General features: G+C 39.0%; 1 protein-coding gene across 3 annotated transcripts in view; it reads right to left on the bottom strand.

The window, feature by feature from the left end:
- The window catches only part of VPS13B (vacuolar protein sorting 13 homolog B), a 690921-nt gene that overhangs the window by 60451 nt on the left and 607441 nt on the right, over positions 1-23029 (bottom strand). For all 3 annotated transcript variants that reach the window (XM_037048265.1, XM_037048266.1, XM_037048267.1), the window contains exon 44: positions 5839-5994. In XM_037048265.1, the coding sequence (XP_036904160.1) occupies positions 5839-5994 (156 nt within the window). The remainder of the gene's footprint in view (positions 1-5838; positions 5995-23029) is intronic.

Below are 23029 nucleotides of genomic sequence, written 5' to 3'. Positions count from 1 at the left end.
TTTAAAATGGCCCTAAGACAGAGCTCAATCTCACTGAACTACAAGAAATGCTAACACTCAAAGCATGGATTAAGTGTGTGTGTGCCCTCTGTGAGAGTGGGAATGGAAAATGGACTCCCCAGTTCCCTAGGCGGTTGGCGACACCTCCGTTTAAAAGGGCAGAGGCAACATGAGGGCTGCCACGCTGCCACTGTTGCGCTCCAAGTTGTCCTTTTATTTGGCTAGACTCTACTTTTTCTTTTTAGATTTATTTATTATAAATAAAGCAGAAGCAGACAAAAGTGTGAGAGGCAGTCCCCACAAAAAATCATTATCAACCATAATCATTTGTACCGTAATCATTGTTATTCAATGGTACAAATAACATTTGCAAAAAATTTGAATTGTGATTTGGCACAAGATGTCTTAAAATATGTATATTTGATATTAACAAAAAATGATGAAAATAACTCCTTAAACTTGGAATGTATGAAAATTATTTTCATTAGTCTTGATTTGAACTCCTCTTTATATTAAGATTTTTTTAAAAGCTAATGGTTTGAAAAACTAAGAAAATCATAAGAAGCTTAGGGTCAAATATATATTTAGTGTTATTTAAAAAATCAGTGTAGTCCTGGCTTCTGCATGGCTAAAGAAAACATCAGCAAAATGAAAAGGGAACCGACCGTATGGGAGAATATATTTGTTAATGATACCACAGACAAGTGTTTGATCTCCAAAGTATATAAAGTGGAATTCACACGACTCCACACCAGGAAGACAACTAATCCAATTAAAAAATGGGCAAAAGACCTGAACAGACACTTCTCCAAGGAGGACATACAAAGGGCCCAGAGACATATGCTCAGCATTACTAGCCATCAGAGAGATGCAAATTAAAACCACAATGAGATACCACTTCACATCAGTCAGAATGGCTATGATAAACAAATCAACAAATAAGTGTTGGGGAGGTTGTGGAGGAAAGGAAACCCTAGTGCACTGCTGCTGGGATTACAAACTGGTGCAGCCACTGTGGAAAGAAAACACTACGAATGTCCTAAAAAAAATGGACCTGCCTTTTGACCCAGCAATTTCATTGCTGGGATTATACTCTAAGAATCCTAAAACACCAATCAAAAAGAACCTATGCACCCCAATGTTCATAGCAGTGTTATTTACAATAGCCAAGTCCTGGAAACAGCCTAAGTGCCCTTCATTAAACGAGTGGATCAAAAACTATGGTATATATACACAATAAAATGCTATGCAGCAGAAAGAAAGAAGGAGCTCCTATCTTTGTGACAGCATGGATGGAACTGGAAAGCATTATGCTGAGTGAAATAAGACAAGTGGTAAAAGACAAATACCATATGAGCTCATCTATAAGTGGAACCTAATCAACAAAACAAACAAATGACCGAACTAGAACCAGAGACATGGAAATAAAGAACAAACTGATAGTAACCAGAGAGGCATGGAGAGAGGTATAACTAGGGAAAGAAGGGGAAAGGTCAAGTCAAGGAACATGTGTAAAGGACCCAGGGACAAAGATAATGGGCGGAGGAATGAGGGGGGGGGTGAGTGGGGGAGTGATGGGGGGTAATTGGGGACAACTGTAATTGAATAACAATAAAAAAACTACTGTAGCCCTAACAAGAATGTGGTAAGATGAAACAATAACTTTTGGTTAAAGAATAAAACATATCTTTTTAGTTTGGGAATACGCATCGACTATGACAAAAATATTCATACCCTCTGCTCAGGTAATTAAATTTTATAGCAAATTATATAGGATCTGGCACAAATAATGCCCTTTTTACTACAAAATCTTTTATTACAAAATCATAAGCATGTAATTCTGTAACATAACAACATCATACTCAAGCATACCACATGATGTTTTAGGTGAAATGTCCAAATTAAAACTGTAAATTATCACACCCATATTATTACCCTACCAACAACTCTCAAGCAGGCGTTACTTCAGCTGGACCCTGTATTAGGGAGAGACTCAGATCTTGAACATCTGTTTAGACACAAAGATGTTTATTTAAGGATTTAGCCCTGGCTGGTGTGGCTCAGTGGACTGAGCGCTGGCCTGCGCGGACCAAAGGGTCGCTGGTTCAATTGCCAGTCAGGGCACATGCCTGTGTTGCCAGCCAGGTCCCCAGTGTGGGGCACGTGAGAGGCAACCACACACTGATGCTTCACTCCCTCTCTTTCTCCGTCCCTTCCCCTCTGTCTAAAAATAAATAAATACAATCTTTAAAAAATGCCTCGTTTAAAAAAAAAGGAGTTACTGTAGGTGAAAAATTGGAAATTATCTAAAAACCTGACAACAAGAGAATGTCTAAGTGTGTTTCAAGGTATCAATTGGTAAATTATTATGCAACCATTCAGAAGAAAATTTCAGGAATTTTGGGTAACATGAGAACATAAGCATATATATGTTTATATACATATGAACATATATATAAACATGTAAACATATATGTTTATATACATATCTAAACATAAGCATTTAGCTTATGTTTCTTTTACTCACTTAACATAGTGAATAAAAGAAACCAAGCTAAAAAATTATTGTAGTCAGATCTCAGGTTGTTTAAAAATACCTACATAGAGCCCTGGCTTGTGTAGCTCAGTGGATTGAGTGCAAACCAAACAACCCAACCACGGTTCGATTCCCAGTCAGGGCACATGCCTGGGTTGCAGGCCAGTTCCCAGCAGGGGATGCATGAGAGGCAACCATACATTGATATTTCTCTCCCTCTCTCCTTTCCTTCCCCTCTAAAGATAAATAAAGAAAACATCTTTTAAAAAAATCTACAAAGAAAAAAAAAGAAAAAGAACCCTATTTTTTCCAAAGTAATAATAGTATTTATCTTTGGATGGTAGAATTATGGTTAATTTTTATTTTCTTCATTAGAGTTTTCTGTATTTTCAGAAATATTTTATAATAGTTAATGTAAAAATAACAAGAGTGAACTAACATTTATTGTGTATTTTCTTTCACAAAAAGAATAAAACCACGGAAAGATGAAGACATCTGCCACCCTGGCGGTGTGGCTTCGTTGTTTGGAGGGTTGTCTTGTAACCGAAGGGCTGTGCGCTTGACCCCCCGGCCAGGCCCACATGGAAGGCAACCAACCAATGTTTCTCTGTCACACGGATGCTTCTCTCTCTCCCTTCCCCTCTCTTTAAAAAGCAATGAAAAAATGTCCTTGGGTGAGAATTAAAAAAATTAATTAAAAACAAAAGGAATCTGCCTAAGATCATATAGGTAATAAGTACTAGTTCTAGGAAACCTTTTATAATTGAAAAGATAGGTAACATTTGTGAGAATTTTTTTAATGTATTTTTCATGACCAAGTTTTTTGACTTATGTTATAGTACTGTAGTATGTCTTTTCTGCTCAGGAACATTATACATATTACTTTATCCCTGAACTTTAGTATTTCTTGAAAGCATGCAATATTCATGAACGGACGAGGCACTACTGCAGTAAAGTCCAGCGGGTGCCGCCCGTGCCTCGGCACACGTTGTTACTGTGACCGCCACGGAAGTTCATGGGGCTGTGCCAGTGCGTGCTGTACAAACTCATGTATCCTCACACCAACTTCCCGAGGAAGGCACACCGACTATCCCTACACCTTACAGATGAGGCAAGTGATTCACAAAGGCTAGAAAACTGAATCACGCAGTTGGCAAGGGCAGCCAGCCAAACTGCCTGTGACCTTACCCACCATAACACATTGTGAAACCCGTTTCTTCATGGAAGAACCCTGCCATTCCACTAACTGGTAAATGATCTAGTAACCACATGCAAAAGAGTTGAACGAACTGGGAATGTTTAGACCAGAGCTGTGACAGTCAGTGTGGCCCCAGGACCAGAAGCATCACCTGAACACTTGTTAGGAACACGAATGATCACGTCACACCCAAGACCTACTGAATCTGGTGCTGTGGGAGTGTGGCCCGGAGACCTAAGCTGTCACCAGCTGTTCAGAGGACGGTGATACACTCCCAACTTTGAGAGTCCCCAGCCTAGAGAGAAGGAAACTAAGGGAAAACATCCTAGCTTCCCTTATAATTTTGAAGGGCTGTAATGTAGAGGGGAGTCCTTACAACGAATTGTTGTGTGATTGTTCTGCCTACCTCATGTTCTGAGGAATGGTAAAAACCGGCTAAATGGCACTGATTTTGACTCAAAATTAGGAAAAATCCTTCATTAGTAGCTGGAAGTGACCAGCAATGAAAAGGTTGCTATAGGAGAGAATGAGCCTCTCATTATCTGTAGCATTCAAACAGATGCTGAACAACCACTTCCCAGGTATGCTGATGAATGAGAAGGTGAACAAGGCATTCTTGGAAGACCGTAAAGTGGCAGAATCATAAAACCAGCCTGCATTAATTAGGTAGATATTTGCTGAGAGGTCTGAGGGCAGATGGGAGTCCATGACACTTCTTGTTCTTAGGACCTTCCAGCACAATGCTCACACTAGGTAGGCTGGTCCCCTCGCTGTTCACTCGAAATGCCTTCCCTTAATCCAAATTCTACATGTTTCCCAAAGCCCAGCTCAAGCCAAACCATCTTAGTGAAACCTCTGAACTCCTTCCACACTAGTAGTTGCACACACTGTTAGGTTAATAAGACTTTGTAATTTAAGAGCAAAGATTTTGTCACATCTGTAGCATCTTTCATTTTACCCAGTTCCACTGTAGCCAATGAGCTGATTGGGCAGACTGTTCCATGCTTCTTCTCCGAGACTCCTTGGTTGCAGTTCTCACGTCACCTCTGTTGCCCACAACAATGAAAACATGCCGTCCAGCTCCGAGTAGGTGTGGACCAAGAACATACATAGTGCGGGCCCTCCTGCTCACCTTGCCAGTGGCTTCCTACTTACCCTGTGGCACAGAGCAATGGAGTAGAACCCTGCTGCTCACTACGGAAGGCTCCCCGTTTCCTTTTCCAGGGACTGAGTGCTGTTCTATCAAGTCCTCAGTTCACATAAGCTCCGGATGGACTCTTACAATCCAGATGCAGATGCGTATGTTAAAACTCTTACGACAAATTCAGTTATATGTGCAGCGAAGCCAGTTTTCAGATTTTAATACTTCCTTTTTTTCTTTCTACTCTTTGTCATATGCTCCATGCTTGAAAAACATCTTTTAAAAACCACATTTTCACATCTTAAGAACACAAAAAAAGTGTCAGATACTTTTTTTCCCTTTGCAGTCTCAGAACTTCAAAAACAGCCAAAAGGAAGTTTTATAAAATACGTAAAAATATGTGCTGAGAGCTGAGGTTTTATATGCCAAGAGTCAGACTGCAGTGCATTTTACTGCAGTTAATACTGACTCCCAGGGAGGGAAGGCCTGCTGGAGACCCAGGCCCACTCTATCGCGGGAGAGCATCACAACACTTCCCCACAGAGGACCCCTCCACGCATGAGAACCGACTGCTGGTGACCCGCTGTTGGGTCATCCAGAGTCCTAGCACCCTTTGCTTCTCTTCCTTCTCAACAAAGGCCTCTTGGCCATTTCACAGCTCATTAGCACCTCCACCAGAAGGTAGGTGGTGACAGGGAGAAGAGGTGAAACTAAAATCAGTAAATTTTACTGCTCGTTAGCAGCTCTTGTAAAAGACTGGGACAAGGGGTCCGAAGCCATCCCATCATCACCAGGATCATCAACAAGCACTGGTTAAGAGCTCAGGTGCACGGCTGCAGTGGGTATAACTGGGCATACCACTGAGGTTCTTTTTGTGGTTCTTTTCATTTCTCTGAGTTTCTCTCCCATTAAGTACGTCAAACAATTAAGGGCTGTATGGGTTGTGAACACAAAGGAACTCACCTGCTTCTGCACTCCACTGAGCTGCTGGACCTTGATGATGAGTGAAGCCGTTCGACCCTTGTACTGAATAGTTCTAATGAAAGTCCCGGCATGGTCCACACTGAAGGGCTCTGACCAACGCCAGTTGCCCCAGCCTTCTATGCAGATGTGTAACAGCTGGAGGGAAAAACAATCATCATCGTAATGCCAAAAGTGCCAACAAAAATCTCGTCCTAAAAGGAACGTCTCTGTGCTGGAAAACCTTCCTATTTGTAATATTTAGCATCTGTTTTCTTTCCAACCTGCATTATTCATCCACTTCCAGCTTATTCAACCAGGCTAAGAATAGCAAATATGTCACATACAGTCAATGTGGTTTTCCAGATCACATTTTCAACCTTCTTAAAAATAATTGTCCTATCAAATGGTAAAAGGCCTGGTGAACATTTGAGAAAAGACCATTTCATTCATCTGGAGGACAAAAAGGTTGAAATGTGAGATAAAAAAACCTTGGTCTTGGCCGATAGTTTGTTCCTTCTTATGGCTAGATAGTAATTAAAGCTAATTTTGGTTTGTCACATTATTTTTTACCTAAATGGCCATTCTTTATTTTTTTATTTTGATAAAGAACAAAATAGGAGTTTGATGATACAGTCCATTTAATACTCTCCTTATGAGATCATATATATCAAATCAGAAACACCTTCAACATTCTGAATTTACAGAAAATGTCTTTGTTCTATTCTTCTTAGTATGTATTTATTGTAGCTTTTACCAATTAAGTCTCATGATTCAGAGTCAAATTTATTCACATAGTATTGCCACTTTTGGTAATATTTAGATTTCTTTCATGGTCATCAAATATTTTCCATTTCCACTCCTACCCACAAAACACAACTAAGAAAACCAGTTCACTGAGCAAGTATTCTAAAATATAATTACTGTTTCTTTAGGATACATATATATATGAGAATAAACAACGTTCTATATGATTATTAAGTATAAGAAAATAAAACTAATGTTTTAGGAAAAACATTTACATGATACATAAACTTATATTTTCTTTATCACATATAAATTTTTAAAAGATCTAATCAAAGGCTAATCGTGTGAACATTTTCCCAATTAACAGAATAAATAAAACTTCAAAAACATTCTGTAAGAGCTCTCATACTTGGTCCTTAAAATAAATACATTAAGGATTTGCACAGGAATTGCCAAACAATAGAAGTCTCTTGATAAAAACATTATTTCTCAATTTTAGCTTTAGGAGGAACCCTCATAAAGTACTTAAAAAGTTTTCCAAGGTTATCGGTTGTTACAATACAATTTAAAAAATCCTTACCTGAGGATTATGTATATTGATTTGAGAAAGAGGGGGAGAGAGAGAGAGAAAGAGAGAAACATTCATTGGCTGCCTCTGGTAAGCACTCCAGCCAGGGATCAAACCCACAACCTTCCGGTGTACAGGACAGGATGGCACTCCAACTAACTGAGCCACCTGGCCAGGGCACAATATGATTTTTGGTGGAGAACTAAGGGAGAGGCTTTTTCGGTTGTTTTTATGTATCTTAATATTTAAAAAAAACTTTCTAATAAAGTTGCACTCCGGTTCCTCTTCCACACAACTGCTGGTCATCAAAAGGCTACCTACCATTCAGATGACTGCTAGAAAAAGAAGGCACAGAGCAAAAAACAAAACAAAAGCCAAAAAAACATTCTGGACAGCAAATACCTTCAGGGAAAATTTGGTCTTATATATACTCTAACATAAAAGTACTGAAATATCTTTGATGTTTAAATATTACCTACAGAAAAAAAAGAAAACCAACAGTGGTGTTTGGACCCATTTCAGTTTTTATAGCAGCAATGGGGAGCGAAGCTCCGGCACACAGAGCACTAAAGAAACAAGAAAGTTATTTTCTTTGGAGAGACTAGTAGCTGGAAATGACAAAAAAATAAGGCGAGGTACGTAAGGTCAAGCTCAGCTAAATTTTTTTTTGAGAATTCATAGCTTCTAAAGAAATTTCAATGAATGCCACACAGTTTTAATTGAGCAGCGCCCGCACTTGCACACGAGCTCAGTTTCAGGGAGCTGCTCACTCTGCGTACACAGCTCTAAATGACCGGAAGTCCCCGAGGAATAGGCTGTCAGGTTTCGCTCGGCAGCTTTTTGTTCCCAAAATGTTGGCGTGGGTGTTTTCTTTGAATTGCAAAAATTCAGATACATTTGGATTTAGTTCACACAGAAAAGTTAAGTAGGAGAAAAACATAACACTTCTCCCCACATGCATCACCAGCAGAATATTTGTAATGTTTGGTCTACCACTAAAAAGCATCTAAATATCATCGGCAGTTAGACATATATAATTTACTAGGACTGCAATCACATTCCTAAGACAGGAAATCTACAAAAAGGCACTCAGGAGGCCGGCTTTCTTCCGTCTTCCTTCCTACAGTGTAACTGATTTGGGGCATTGGGCAGACACCCACAGACATCAGGTGAGAAGAAACTATAAAATCAGGCATAAAAACTCGAAATGTGTCTTAGACTACTTGATCCTAATGAGCTCTCTGATATCTGATACTATTTGATCCTAATGAGCTTTCATTTATCTGATACATTTTTGTTACCCAGGTAGTATAAAGAAGGAAATATGCTAGGCACTACGGAGGAAATAAGAGGAATATGCTCAAGAAGTTTTGGACCTTGTATGGAAAGCAAGGCATGTGCAAATAATAAGAGACATTATAGGAACAAAATGATACAGGAGTCTAAAGAAGGGACAGCTTCTAGGCTGGTGTGATTAGAAGATTTCAACTAGCACAGATGACGATCCACTTCTGGGCTGAAGGGACCACCTGGCACGTGTGGGGGTGAATGGTCAGAAGGTGTACCTGGGGGAAGTTAGTATCTTTGAGAGGCTGGAGGAAAGGAGCATGAAAAAAGGAGTGGGCATCAGGTTAGACAGACCCAGACTGTGGCCAGCACTAATCCACCATGGTAAGGAATTGTGCTTTTTTCAGGAATTGGTGCTTTTTTCAGGTAGCCACTGAGGCCTCCTGTGCAGGTGCGCAAGGTGCTGAACCAGGTACACGAGCCGAGCGTGGAGGCGAGGGGCAGCTGCAGTAGTTCGGATAAGAGGCAATTCGGACCAGAGACCAGAGGCCTGGACCAGAGACCAGGAAAGCAGGGGCCTCAGCAAAAATGACTATCTTTTTTGCCTGGAGCCCAAAGTATTTTCACGTTTTCGTATCAATTGGAAATTTCCTTTCCCCTCTTTTCTATTAAATTTCTCTTACTGACTCACTTCCCCTACCATCTTTTCTATTTAGGCATTTCATGCTCTTTGGCCTACTTAGCTAGGGTCTAATATCTTCCATTGGGGAAAAAAAATCAAATAGGAACTACTCCTGTTTGAACTTTTCAATGGAAACTGAAACTAAGCCATAAGGCAGGCTGTTCAGTGACCACACTCATTGGAAGGTCCCAAGGGCCTCCGCTTTCATTTTTTCCAGCAGACCCCTTGCCCCTCTCTCTGCCCTGCCCCCAATGCTGTGCTGGCGAGGAGGCTGGATTTGTAGCTTTTCCAATAAGACCTCAAATGGGTGTATATACAGCTTTCCACTCTTTTTTTTTCAATACAGAATAAAACTTAAGACTGAATTACTGATCAGGGGACTGGGGACCAGCTCCCAGGACCACCCACAGCCATGTCCACAGGGAGAATTCCTGTACTGATGGATTACAGAGGAAAGAAAAACAAGATAAAATCTATAGGCTCTAGGAAAACAGTGCATACCAAGGAAAAGAGAGAGAAAGAGGATAATTAAAAAGAATTTAAAAATTGTATCTTAACTATAAATGAACAAATTACTTTCCTGTGAACTTTACCTCATTATTTATTTTTAAATTGTTATCAAGGTTATTTCTAGCTAATAATTACAAATTAAAAATTTGTCTTCAGATTCACTTGCACTTTTTTGCATTTATAATAAGGTACTATATAGCAGTATGTAATGTCCTAAAAGGGAAATTGAAAACCTAACGAATTTCAAAACTCTTCCCAATCTACTGTGTTCTCCGCAGAAATTTTAGAAGCTCTAAAAAAATTCACATGTAACCCAGGAAAAATTAACTACTGAATATGTGTATATTACAATATATTTATTATATAAATATGTATTTTGTTTTATATATATTAAAGCTTAAGTACCATATTTATTTTTAAACTTTGAAACTTATTGCTATACACCAAAGGTTTAGTGCACTATATTGAATAAATGAATTAGAAAATAATAAACCAAAGTAGATGTTCAAATATTTTAGTGGTGATATTTGTACATAAAATAATATCATAAAGTGACTATCAGATAAAAATATTCAGAAAAGATTCCTACTTGGAGCAGCCTCCACAGGAGGTGTTCTTTGCATGGACAATGACACCAGGTTAAACTAAAAAGCAAGTTATCTTCTGATCCATAACTCAGAAACTGCAATCCTTAGACTGGAGCATAAAGTAGACCCCAGATGATATACACCAGATGACCATCCTGAGGGAAAATGAAGCTAAATACTAAAATTTCTTTGTCTACCTAAAACAGTATCTGGAGAGCTACATATCAAATCCAACAGGTTAAAGCAAGACTGCTTGTTTGAAATGCGTAAGTAAAACTGACTGTGTAGGCCACACCAACAAATTCACGTAAAAATGAAATGACTTATGTTGCTCGTTATTGCTTTTTCAAGGCAGTAAAATTTTAGGATATTTGGAGTATTGGAAATAATGCTAAGAACTAGGCAGGAAAATTTCTCGATAATGGCTAATGTTCGGTGTCACCCTGACTCAATCCCGGAACCCTTAGGACCCTATATATTACTTTACACTTACAGAACAGAATCTCACACCTGAAAGAATGACACAGTGAAAGTAAACCAAGCTGAATTACTTTCCAGTGGACAACCTGGGCTGTTCTGACGCACTGTAGTTCGGAAGAGAAAGCAGGAGGAGAGAGGGCTTTCAGGGTCAGTCTTCCAGGGGAAGATGCAATGGAGACTTAGTTGCCGTTGTGTGTCAGGCAGTGTGCTCTCCCACAAAATGAGTGCTCGTTGGCTTTCCCTCAAGACTGAATTCAACGAAGGCCACAAATACTGTGCCATCAGCATAAAACAGCCTCTTAAAAAGAGGGAAACCTAGTACACGCACCAAATGTTGGTTAGAATGAAAAATGTAGCTAGAGAGCAATCCTTGTCTCACAAATCTTAGCTTCAGATACTCAGTGACCCATCAATTCCAAGTGGGAATTCATCCTAACACAGGAACTATTGATATATGCAAAGATTCAACCAGATGTTCGTCTACTCCAGCATTCTTTTAATAACGAAGATCTGGCACTAATAGGAAATTGATCAAATATAGTAAAATCAATTAGCTGTCATTTATTAGACACGCACTGTGTGCCAAGCACTAGATGCTTTTAATATATTTTCCTATTTATTTCTTAAAACAGTTTTACAAGGTAGATGCTTTTGTTTAACCTCACGAGTAAAGAAACAAACGACGAGACGGAAAGGTTGAGTGACCTGCCCAGGCCTCTGTGTTGGGGAGGGCCAGGCACGGACTTGCTCAGAGCCTCTACCTCTAACCGTGCTTCTCCAGTAGACTCCTCTCAAGCCACTGAGAAAAAAATCAGGGCATAAAAATGTTAAAATTAGTCATCAACAGGTTAACTGAAAAAGAGCACATGATGAAAGGTATGTGCTGTATGCATCCCATTTCTGTAAAATGAACACTAAGGGTACATGCCTACTCTTAACATAGAAGAGGGATACAATTATGCCAGAATGTTAACAGCGTTATCTTGTGTTGGGATTATGTGTTTTAAATTTCCTTTCTTTTGTGTGTGCTTTTATGTAATTTCCAAATTTCATATTATAAATATGTATTATTTTGCAATCAGATAAAATTAATGTTATTAAAATGAAAACTAATAGGAAGCATACAGAGCCTGTACTTCTAGTAAAAAGATATATTTCTATTTTAAAAACTCAGCCTCCTGCATGAAGCCTCCCTGGATGGCCAGTGGGTGTCACAGCTTTCCTGTCCACAGCGTTGGCACTCTGCCAAGAGGGTGCCGGGCTCCAAAGGGCATCCCTGGAACCTCCAAAGCCCTGCACACAGGGTCCGCCTTTCTATATTACTTATTTACATGGTTCCTGGGGTAATTTAATGTAATTGTTTGAGTTTCTCCCCCAGGGTGATAGGTTGTTTTCCAGTTTAACAAAAATTTTTTAGGATCTATATCTATTACATGTTTGCCATAACCAACTAACAGTACTAATTACACGTGGGGAACATAGAGGTGAAAGAGGCAGGTTACTTGCACTGGAAATTCTCACAATGCAGTGAGAGACAGATATTTAACAAAAAAATTATACTGTGAAATTTTATGAGGGGAAGGCAAAAAGTGTTGTAGGACTCCACAGGTTATTCTGCTTGGGGAAGCAAAAGATTGCCCAGAGGCACATTTTAGTTACCCAGAGAAATAACATGAAAAAAGGTGCACTGGAATAGAGCAAAAGACATACAAGGTGGTTACTTCTGATAAACAAGAGTGGGCAACAGTCTAACTTGGGGTGGTTCTTACCCTACAGACTCTCTGATGAAGCCTGAAAGACACTAACACAAAGTAACTGTCAGCCTTGGGCTCTTCACTCCTCCCTGGCCTATGTCTATTGAAAGAGAGCAACTCCCTGGAAACAACAGATTCTAGCAGTGCCTCATCAGTGCCCCATTCCATTTTGTATTTAAGTGATGATCACAAGATGAAGACAAAAAGAGTCAGGAAAGACACACAGCAAAAACAGGAGCTGTGAATGAAAGAAACTGTAGTTTTTGAGAAATTTGGACAATTCAGGGTATCAGAGAAGCATGAAAGAATGTGGGAGAAGCTTTTGCTTCTATAATGTTGAGAAATATTGGGAAATGGAAATCAGAAAATGGGAAGTACCACAGGAATTGACTTTATCATCCTGCCCTGAAACTGGAGGCATGAGAATAAAATCTCACCATTCCTCAATTGGTACAACCAGTATAACCAAGGGTTATTCATTTAATGGAGTAATTAATGAACAGCAAAAGCAAAATGAAAAGAAGCCAGAAACCTATGAAAAAATACTGCAAAGCAAAGCAAATAGAATATCAGGGGCCCCCCCCGCCCCCGCCAAAAAGTAGAGACTAGTTACTGTAAGTACCCTGTTGCAGAATTCAGAGGAAAAAACACCAGGAAAGTTTTGCATTTTCTCTAGAGTCTACAAAATTACATGATTTCTATAAATGTGTAGGAAACAGTACTGAGAGGAGAGAACAGTCTGGTATAAATGGAAAACAGCCTGAGTTAAAAAAAAAAAACACTAAATGATATAAAAAAGAATTAGATAAGGAATAGATGCAAGGAAACTAAAAATGCATTTGCAGAATAACCATCTATTGCACACTGATGGAAGTGGAGCAAGTACAGATTACTACAAAGAAAAAACCCTGAAAACCTTTACAATTATGCAGAGCAAAAAGACAAACGAAGGAAATACAGAAGAAAATGTGATAGGTATGAAAGAAAGACAACATATACATTAATATAAAAAAGAAATAATGCTATTGATGTCTTCACAGCTTTAAAACAGTGCGTGTGCCATTTCATTGCAAGGTTTATGGTAAATCATCTGAATTTCTCTGGGTAAAGAGAATGTCAAATGTCATATACTTCTAGCAAACGTTAAAGCTCAATCAATGTTTTAATATATCTATAACCAACTCACAGAACCTTTTCCAAAATAAAAGATATTTTATTTTGAACCACAATGATACTTTTGATTTATACATTATCTATAAAACAATGGAATGCTTAATGGATATTCTCTGCTAAAAATCTAAATCTAAACTATTTAAATTAGGAAATAATATTTTACATGAAAAGAAGTTCTTGCAAAACGTTTAATGAACCAATTAATGTACTAAAATAGATAATTTTATGCCTAACTTTTTTTGAACCTATCAATTATGAAATCAGATACAAATGGACAGTAAAAAAGTATGAAATGATATACAGGCTTATTTTATTTATTTTTTAATATAATTTTTATTTAATTCTTGTTCAAGTACAGGTTTCTGTCTTATATTCCCAACCCTGCCCGCCGCCCGCCCCATGCTCCCCACCTCCCTCCCATTTCCACCCCCACCCTTAGTTATTGTCCATGTGTCCTTTATACTTGTTCATGTGAGTCCTTCCCCTTTTCCCCTGTGATTCTCTCCCCTCTCCCCTCTGGACCCTGTCAGCCTGTTCCATATTTGAGTGTCATTGGTTGTATTTTGCTTGCTTGTTTGGTTTGTTTAGATTCCTGTTAATGGTGAGATCATATGATATTTGTCTTTCACCGCCTGGCTTATTTCGCTCAGCATAATGCTTTCCAGTTCCATCCATGATGTTGCAAAGGGTAGTAGTTCCTTCTTCCTTTCTGCAGCATAGAATTCCATTGTGTAAATGTACCATAGTTTTTTGATCCAGTCATTTACCGATGGGCATCTAGGCTGCTTCCAACTCTTGGCTATCGTAAATTGTGCTGCTATGAACATCGGGGTGCATAGGTTCTTTTGGATTGGTGTTTCAGGGTTCTTAGGATATACTCCCAAGAGTGGAATTGCTGGGTCAAAAGGTACGTTCATTTTTAGTTTTCTTAGAAAATTCCATACTGTTTTCCATAGTGGTTGTACCAGTCTGCAATCCCACCAACAGTGAACTAGAGTCCCCTTTTCCCCACAACCTCTCCAGCACTTGTTGTTTGTTTCTTTGTTTATGATAGCCAATCTGACTGGTGTTAAGTGGTATCTCATTGTGGTTTTAATTTGCATCTCTCTGATAGCTAGTGATATCGAGCATCTTTTCATGTGTCTCTGGATTCTCTGTATGTCCTCCTTGGAGAAATGTCTGTTCAAGTCCTCTGCCCATTTTTTGATTGGGTTGCTTGTCTTCTTTGAGTGGAGCCGAATGAGTTCTTTGTATATTTTGGAGATTAAACCCTTATCTGAGGTATCATTGGCAAATATGTTTTCCCAAGCTGTTGCTTCTCTTTGTATCTTGATACTGTTTTCCTTAGCCATGCAGAAGCTTTTAATTTTGATGAGATCCCATTTGTTTATTCTTTTCTTTATATCCCTTGCTCTAGGGGACGTATCAGTAAAAATCTTGCTGCGTGGAATATCTGAGATTTTCTTGCCAATGCTCTCCTCTAGGGCTTTAATGGTTTTCATGGCTTATATTTAAGTCTTTTATCCACCTTGAATCTATTTTGGTTTATGGTGTAAGTTGGTGCTCAAGTTTCATTTTTTTGCATGTAGCTGTCCAGTTCTCCCAATACCATTTGTTGAAAAGGCTATGTTTACCCCATTTTATGTTATTGCCCCCTTTGTCGAATATTAATTGACTGTAGAGAGTTGGGTTTATTTCTGGGCTCTCTGTTCTATTCCATTGGTCTATGTGCCTGTTTTTGTGCCAGTACCAGGCTGTTTTGATTACAGTGGCCTTGTAATACAGTTTGATATCAGGTATTGTGATCCCTCCTACTTTGTTCTTCTTTCTCAAAATTGCAGCTGCTATTCGGGGTCTTTTCTGGTTCCATATAAATTTTTGAAGTGTTTGTTCTACGTCTGTGAAATATGACATTGGTACTTTAAAAGGTACTGCATTGAATCTGTAAATTGCTTTGGGTAGTATGGACACTTTGATGATGTTAATTCTTCCAATCCATGAACACGGTATATGTTTCCATTTATTTCTGTCTTCCTTGATCTCTTTCTTCAGTGTTGTGTAGTTTTCCGCATACAGGTCTTTTACCTCCTTGGTTAGGTTTATTCCCAGATATTTTATTTTATACAGGCTTATTTTAAAGAAATACTCTTACCTTACCCATCTATTATTTTTGAGTTTCTAGAGGGTGTGGGCTTCCCTATATGCAAATGACGAGTGAGTGGAAAGATACGAACTGGGACACTCACAGCTCCCTTCTGTCCAGAACAGTGTGGTGGTCTTTGACAGTACCCACCCTTGGGACTACAACAGAGAGATACGAACTGGGACACTCACAGCTCCCTTCTGTCCAGAACAGTGTGGTGGTCTTTGACAGTACCCACCCTTGGGACTACCACAGAGGGCTGAGAAATGAAAATTCAGAGAAATTAGATTTGTGTATGTGTGTGGACAGAAAAGGATGGTGTGTGCCTCTATAAAATATGTCATAATTTGCATTTTCCTTTTAGATAATAAAATGAATAAAAACTTTGGCTGCTTAACTGAGTTGCACTGTCAGGCAGAGGACTTTGGGACTGCACCAACAGACCCGCTTTCTCGACAGAATGACAGCTAACAGGTGTCATGCTCTTGGCTGGACTCAGCTCTTCAGTGGCAGGACAGCCCTTCAGTGGCAGACTAAGAGGATGTTGGGTGGAGATAACAAAGGATAATTTAGGTGAACTGAGAAAGGGAAGCCAGTAAGATAACCAACTGGAGATGCTACTTTCTAGTCATTCAGATTTGGGTGCACAGTTTGAGTTTCTGAGCTCAGCTGTCAGGTTTTGTCTGAAAATCAATTTTGACTAAATACAAATAGAAACAATAGAGATAGCACCGGCCAAAGTTGAAACAAAAACGTTCTTTTAACTATTTCTCAAATGTAACATTGATCATTCAACAAAATTTAATTTAATGTAAATTAGGAGACATGCCAATACATGTCCTAAGAAAAGATCAAGTAGTACCGTGCAATCTTCATTTTTAGTTATCATGGCAACATAGACAACGTTCATTGTTATCCCTAAGTTTTACTTAGCAAAAAAAGAAATCAACAGATGGCTATAAAAGAAATCCAAAATTTTTAGTTATTTATTTTCATTTAACTAAGCTTCCTTGCCATACTAAAAAAAAACCCCATTTTTATAAAGGTTAAATAAAGTATTTCATGGCAAATGCTGCTTCTTAGTGCCTGTACAACAAGAAACATGAGCCAGCCAGAGTTGTGCACCCTGGTCTTCTTTCCCAGTAAGGGAATGTGGTGTCTAAGACCTTGTCCTAACTCATTTTATCCCCAAGCGTAAGGCAAGTCAAATGGGAACTAACGCCTGAAGAGAAGTCCCGGACTCCAAAAGTATGGATTATTTCACATTTATCTTAAAATCTGTTCTCAGAGTTCTTAAAATTCACTAACTTTGGCAAGTCGGGAATTATCATGAGAAATGAAATAATTTCATAACTATGAAGTCATCCAACATTCCATGTGTCTGACACTCGTTGGGTGTGGCCATGTCTTGGGCATTATTCTGACCTTTAGATAATAAGCTCTTCCACATCCTGTTCAGCATGGAAACAATTAAAATGTGCCACAGTACAACAGGTATGCCATTGTCTTTAACAGGGTTAATGTTTTTATTACACAGACTTATGGTGGTAATAGGTTATGATTAAAGACAATCACATTATGCATGCTGCAATCTTTATAACATTCTTGATCAGTGTTTCCCATTACTTAAAAATGGCAAAATACCGTGCTTTAATGGTCCAGCTGGACTCCCTTTCTCCAAGCACTGTGTATTAAAACTCACATTTAAAATCGGTTTCATGGAGGAACTTTATGTTTAGACATCAAGAATTCACATTAGCAGAGCACTGGCTTGTGAAAAGCCTTTGAGTGTCTTGTAAAAAGCTTAAGGAATCTTCAGCACACTTTTCCCCAAAGCTCTATTTCAATATCTAAAATTTATTGCCAGTGGGGGACAGAGAGACCATTAGCAGCACCAGCAGTCACTCCTCTGGGCGATTCACAGCTGAAACTATCCCCAGTCACTCCCTTTCATGCGAGCTTGTAGAAAACTCCAGAAATCAGGCCTGGGGCTGGATAAAGTGCCCTGTCACAATCCTATCTTTGCCATTTCTTGTGACAGATTTATAAGTCTTAATGAGGTCATATTGCAGAAACATTTTTATAAAGAAACTTTGAAATATACAGGAAAAATGACCTCAGTCCCATACCTCACCTTCTCATTTAAATAAATGTATTTCCCAACAGATAATGAAGAAATTCCAAATATGCTCTATCCACTAGATACTTAATGACCCAAACTATTAGGGCCCATTTACTTTTACTGGTGACTTCATAAGGCATTATAGGCTTCCTCAGAGAATGTAAGTTTCCTGGACTCACCTATGAAACCAAAAATATTTTGAGAGGGAAAAGTGAAGGAACCGAGTCCGTAGCATACTATTTTGCCGTTTCATTACTGCCTAAAACTGAACTAAAAAGGCAGTTGATGGGTAGCGGACAGTAGGTCTCGAGTAATCAAATGGAGTCAGTATTTACAAAACATTTTGGATTAAAGTTCTTGCCAGACGGTCCCAAGAAGTGTTTACCTCACTGTTGATTTTAGTTACATGAATGTCAGCAACAATAAGGAGCTTGTTACTGCCACTGGGGAGCCAGGATACGACCCTCCCTCCCGGACGGGGCTGCCCGCCGCGGACGGCTACGGCCCACACCACCGCAGGGGCAAGACGGCAGGTTTCTGGAAATCTATTTCCATGACAAGAGAAAGACAAAATATATGGCAGATTTAACTCGAAATGACGGTTTCTTAAAAATTACAGTATTTGGTAACTGTATGATTCACTTCTAATTTATAATAAATGAGAATTTTTCACCCTGGCCTAGTAGTTCAGTTGATTAGAGGGTCATCCTGAGGGTCACCAAGGGTTGCAGGTTCAATGCCTGGTCAGGGTACATACAAGAATCAATCAATAAATCTGTTTTTTTATCTCTCCCTAAATATTGATAAATAACCTTTTTAAAAAAAATAATTTTTCATAGTTAAACACAAGAGGGAAGAGTTAGACATGTACGTGGACCTGAAAGTTGGTCTCATTTGAAGTACACTGCTAACCCCTTCTGCAGCCCTGTCCCGTGTTCTCACAGTTCACGTTGCAGGCCATTGGGAGGCCCGAGGGACAGTGGGGGGCAACCAGGAGCCACTCTTTAGTCCAGTGGCACCGACAGCATCCTGAACCACACATTTTGAGATCAGAGGACCCCTTTTTGTATGTCTGTATACACAAAAACATATAACATGATGCAAAAAAAAATACTGCTTATAATTTTCATACTGGTCATGAAATTAAGCTTTTGAGTCTGTTTGTGAGAAATGAGAAATGTCAGAGGTGGTATGAGAAATCTCAACATTTACATATTCAGCGAATTTTTATTGTATGCTTAATTATAAGCAAGAGACAGGATTAGATATTGTGGAACGTCACTTTGTAAAGCCTCCTACCCTTTCGTCTTTCTTTTATCTTTCAGCAAAACCCACTACAACCTCATCTACTTTCACACTAATCCTCATTCTCCCTCTCCTACCTCAAAGCAGGAGGCCTTCGGGGTTGGTTGCAGATGGTGACAAACTCTCTGGGAAACCCTCATCAAAAGGTACAATGGAGTTCCTTATCCTTCGGATCTGGCTTAACCTTGAGGCCTGCTCTGCTGACTAGGATGGGGTGCAAGTGAGGCTGTGTGATTCTGAGCATAGGCTCCATGGGTGTGCAGTCTCTGCCCTGGCTCTCCTGGCTGGGCTAGCCTGCTGAAGAGGTCAAAGGCAAGAGAACCAAGAGTACCTGGGCCAAGGGCCTGTCAGCTACCAAGCACCCAGGTGAAGCTGTCTTGGACCACCCACCCAGTCCCTGCTGACTGCAGCCTTATGACTGAGCCCAGCTGGGACCAGCAGAGGAACTTCTCGAGTGCCCTAGATTTCTAAACAATAGACTCACAAACTAGTATTTTTTTTTAAGCCACTAAGTTTTGGGTGGTTTGTTAAGCAGCAACAGATATGTGGTATAAAGCTCTTCCCATCCGGGGTCAAATCTTCTGTGACTTGTATTCCTTCCTCTGCTTCTATTTTAACACCTCATGCCATTAGTCATTCTTCCTCTAGTCTATGCATTATCAACCTCTGCCTATTTAGACTGAAAGAGACAATGACATTTTAAAATCTAAAGAGATTTTTGGACCTTAAAATTCTAGGGACAGAAATCAGGCTGAGAAAACAATGACATGTGAACAAGGGATACTTTTTGCGGAAAAAGATGGATGACTCAGAGGCTTGAGCCCAGAGTCTGAAGCCATGAGCCACAGACAATTACTTCCAAGCAGAAGCATGAATGATTACTAACCAAGAAACTTCCAACCTTAATCTGGCTGGATTTCAGAATTTCTACTCCTCCATGTCTCCCAGCTCCTCCTTTTATGAATGGGAGTGTCTACAGTAGTTATCCTGCACCCCACCACCAGTGTGCAATGCTCCACAGCAAGAGAACACTAACCAAGCCCTCGTAGCCCTCTTCCCTAGGCACGCTTATCTCCACCCACTGTAGATTTTTTAACTCCAGGCTATACTACTCCTTTGAGCTCACATTGCTATTTCTCTCTCTCCCTTCCTCTTTCTCTAAAACCAACAAACATATCCTTGGGTGAGGATTAAAACTTTCTTTTAAAAAGATAAAGCAAAGATACACTGGACTGGGGCAAAGCTCTGAGAGAATAATTGATAAAAATTATTGGAATAGTTCACATGAGAAGAGATAAATATGTCATCAGACTTGCCATTGGCTTTTAGTCTGCATATAATTTTTTTCAGGATAATTAGTTTAACCTCTGAGTTAGTAATTTATACCCTTTATTTTAAAAAGTTGAGACGTATATAAAAATGCAGTAAAGTGGAAAAATATCACCTTAACCCACTACTCAGAGGAAACCACTGGTAACATTTTTACTTATCTCCTTCCAGTGTGTTTCTATGCCTTTGTTCTTATATTGTTAAGATCCTACTGTAAACACACAACTTCTATTTTTCTTTTCTTTTTTTTTAAAAAGATTTTATTTATTCATTTATCTTTAGAGGGGAAGGAGAGAGGGAGAGAAACATCAATGTATGGTTGCCTTTCATGCGTCCCCTGCTGGGAGTTGGCCTGCAGGGAATCGGCCTGCAACCCAGGCATGTGCCCTGACTGGGAATCGAACCGCGATCCTCTGGTTCGCAGGCCCACGCTCAATCCACTGAGCTACGCCAGCCAGGGCCTCTATTTTGCTTTTCTGACTGATATAAATATATTAAGCTTTCTCTTTTTATGTAAAACTTCAACAGTTCCATAATAGTTATTATAGATATGCCAGATTTTATTTAACTTTCCTGAGAAGTAAACATTTTGGTTTTTAATTTTTTGATACTGTAAATTAAATTGTGATAAAAATTTTTATGTATAGATCTTTGAATTACTTCTTGAGAGTAGGCTATGATCTTTTTAGTAGCTCTGATGCTTCTTATCAGACTGCTTTCTAGACAGGAAGTATTGACTCCATTTCACCGGCAGTGCGTAAGAATGTCTTCTCATCTGACTTTCCTAACCAAACTTTAACACGCGTGCTGTGTGCAATATAACCAAAGAGGCAAACACTTGAAAAAATGTATTGGTTTGAGCAGTTCTGCCAACACAGAATATTTCCTTCCCTTCCTAGTCTACTTTTAAATTTCCTACATTGTGACTGTGGCAACAAGGAATGTCTTTCTCTAGATATACGAGTACACATGGTTACAGAAGTGAACAGAGAAAAGTGTAACTGAATAAGAGTTATAATCCAGTTAATGCAATTGCTGGCTATAATGACCATAAGATAGGTCAATACTACTCAAATTCAGTTTTCAGATAGTTAAGACACACCTAGGTTTTAGAGGAGGAAAATAGCAAAAAAAAATGTGAAGCGAAAAATGTGCTAAAATATTTAATAACATAAGTAACATAATATTTCACCAATGTAAATGTAAACAGAACTCAACCATGATTCCTCCCAAATTTGGGAGAAGGAAAAAAAAAAAGGAAGAAAAAGTGTGTCTTATAGTCCAAAAAATACGGTATTTTACTTTAAGAGAAGAATAATCTGATCTCACTTTTAAGTATTTTTACATAAAAAAAGAGACTGGAGAACTTTTTGTCTATACAGGCCCAGAGTGAGTACAATAAAAATATTTTATTGTTCTGTGGTAAGTAGAGGTTGATTATATGTGTTAGATATAAACTATCACTGGACATTTCTTAGTTTCTGAAATATTTGGCCAAGTTTTCAAGTGACAGGAAGACCATTTAGACTGGAGTGAAAACAATTTAACACCAAACCTTCAGTCTATCGAGCTTTGTCAGCTGATAGGCCGTAGAACAGGGCAGGCAGACTGCAGCGGGTGGGCCACATTCGGGGCTCCACCCATGGGCGTACAGCCTGTGTGCCAGAAATGGCTTTCGCACTTTTAAGTGCTTGAGAAAAATCAAAAGAATATTTCGTGATGTGTAAAATTATTGAAGTTCAAATTTTATTCTCTATAAATAAAGTTTTATTGGAACCTACCATGCTCATGCACTGCAGCTGCTTTGTGCACAGCCAGGTAGCTGCAGCACAGACCGTGAGGCCCTGAAAGCCACACAGAAAACATCCGCCAACCTCTGCCTTAAAGTAGCGTATGCTTTGTATCTTCCTCACGACATCTGATTACTTTAACGAACGCTTCCCAAATGCCCTGCTGCTCTTTCTTCAAACCTAATTCTTACCTTGTTATATTTTGCATTTTTAATATTTATCTGCATTTTTCATGACCTGATGAAACTTTCCATTGCATCCATTCTGGAGCAATATTTTAATATTTTCTTCTTTTTTTAAAATTAAACTTTATTTTTTTCCATCACCATTTTTTGCCCCCATACCCTCTTCCAATATTTTATTGTTTTCTCTAGCTCTGTCTAGGGCTTGACGTTTCTATTACTAAAATTAAGTCATTGAGAATCAGAACTCTGCAATTCGTAAAAAAATGCATTGTACATGTCATGGGGTAAAAGCGAATGTAATTCTTTATATACAAGGTAAAGGCACACCTATTCTAAGCAGTCTGCTCTTAGAAAAGGCCATTAACTTGAACAGACTAGACACAAATCCTACTAATTGATGGAAGTATCACTGCATTGAGTCTGACTAAATTAAACAAAGACTCTGAGCTACACATACTGCCCACATTCTGCGGAAAGTTTCCACAAACTCACACTTCCAGTCCTTACATTCAACTTTATATAATGTGAAGCG

Source organism: Sturnira hondurensis, unplaced genomic scaffold, assembly GCF_014824575.4.
Source record: "Sturnira hondurensis isolate 20B ecotype Veracruz unplaced genomic scaffold, ASM1482457v3 Scaffold0006413, whole genome shotgun sequence".
NCBI lineage: Eukaryota > Metazoa > Chordata > Mammalia > Chiroptera > Phyllostomidae > Sturnira > Sturnira hondurensis.
The sequence above is the reverse complement of the archived record's forward strand: the minus strand, read 5'-3'. Positions and strand labels throughout refer to the sequence as shown.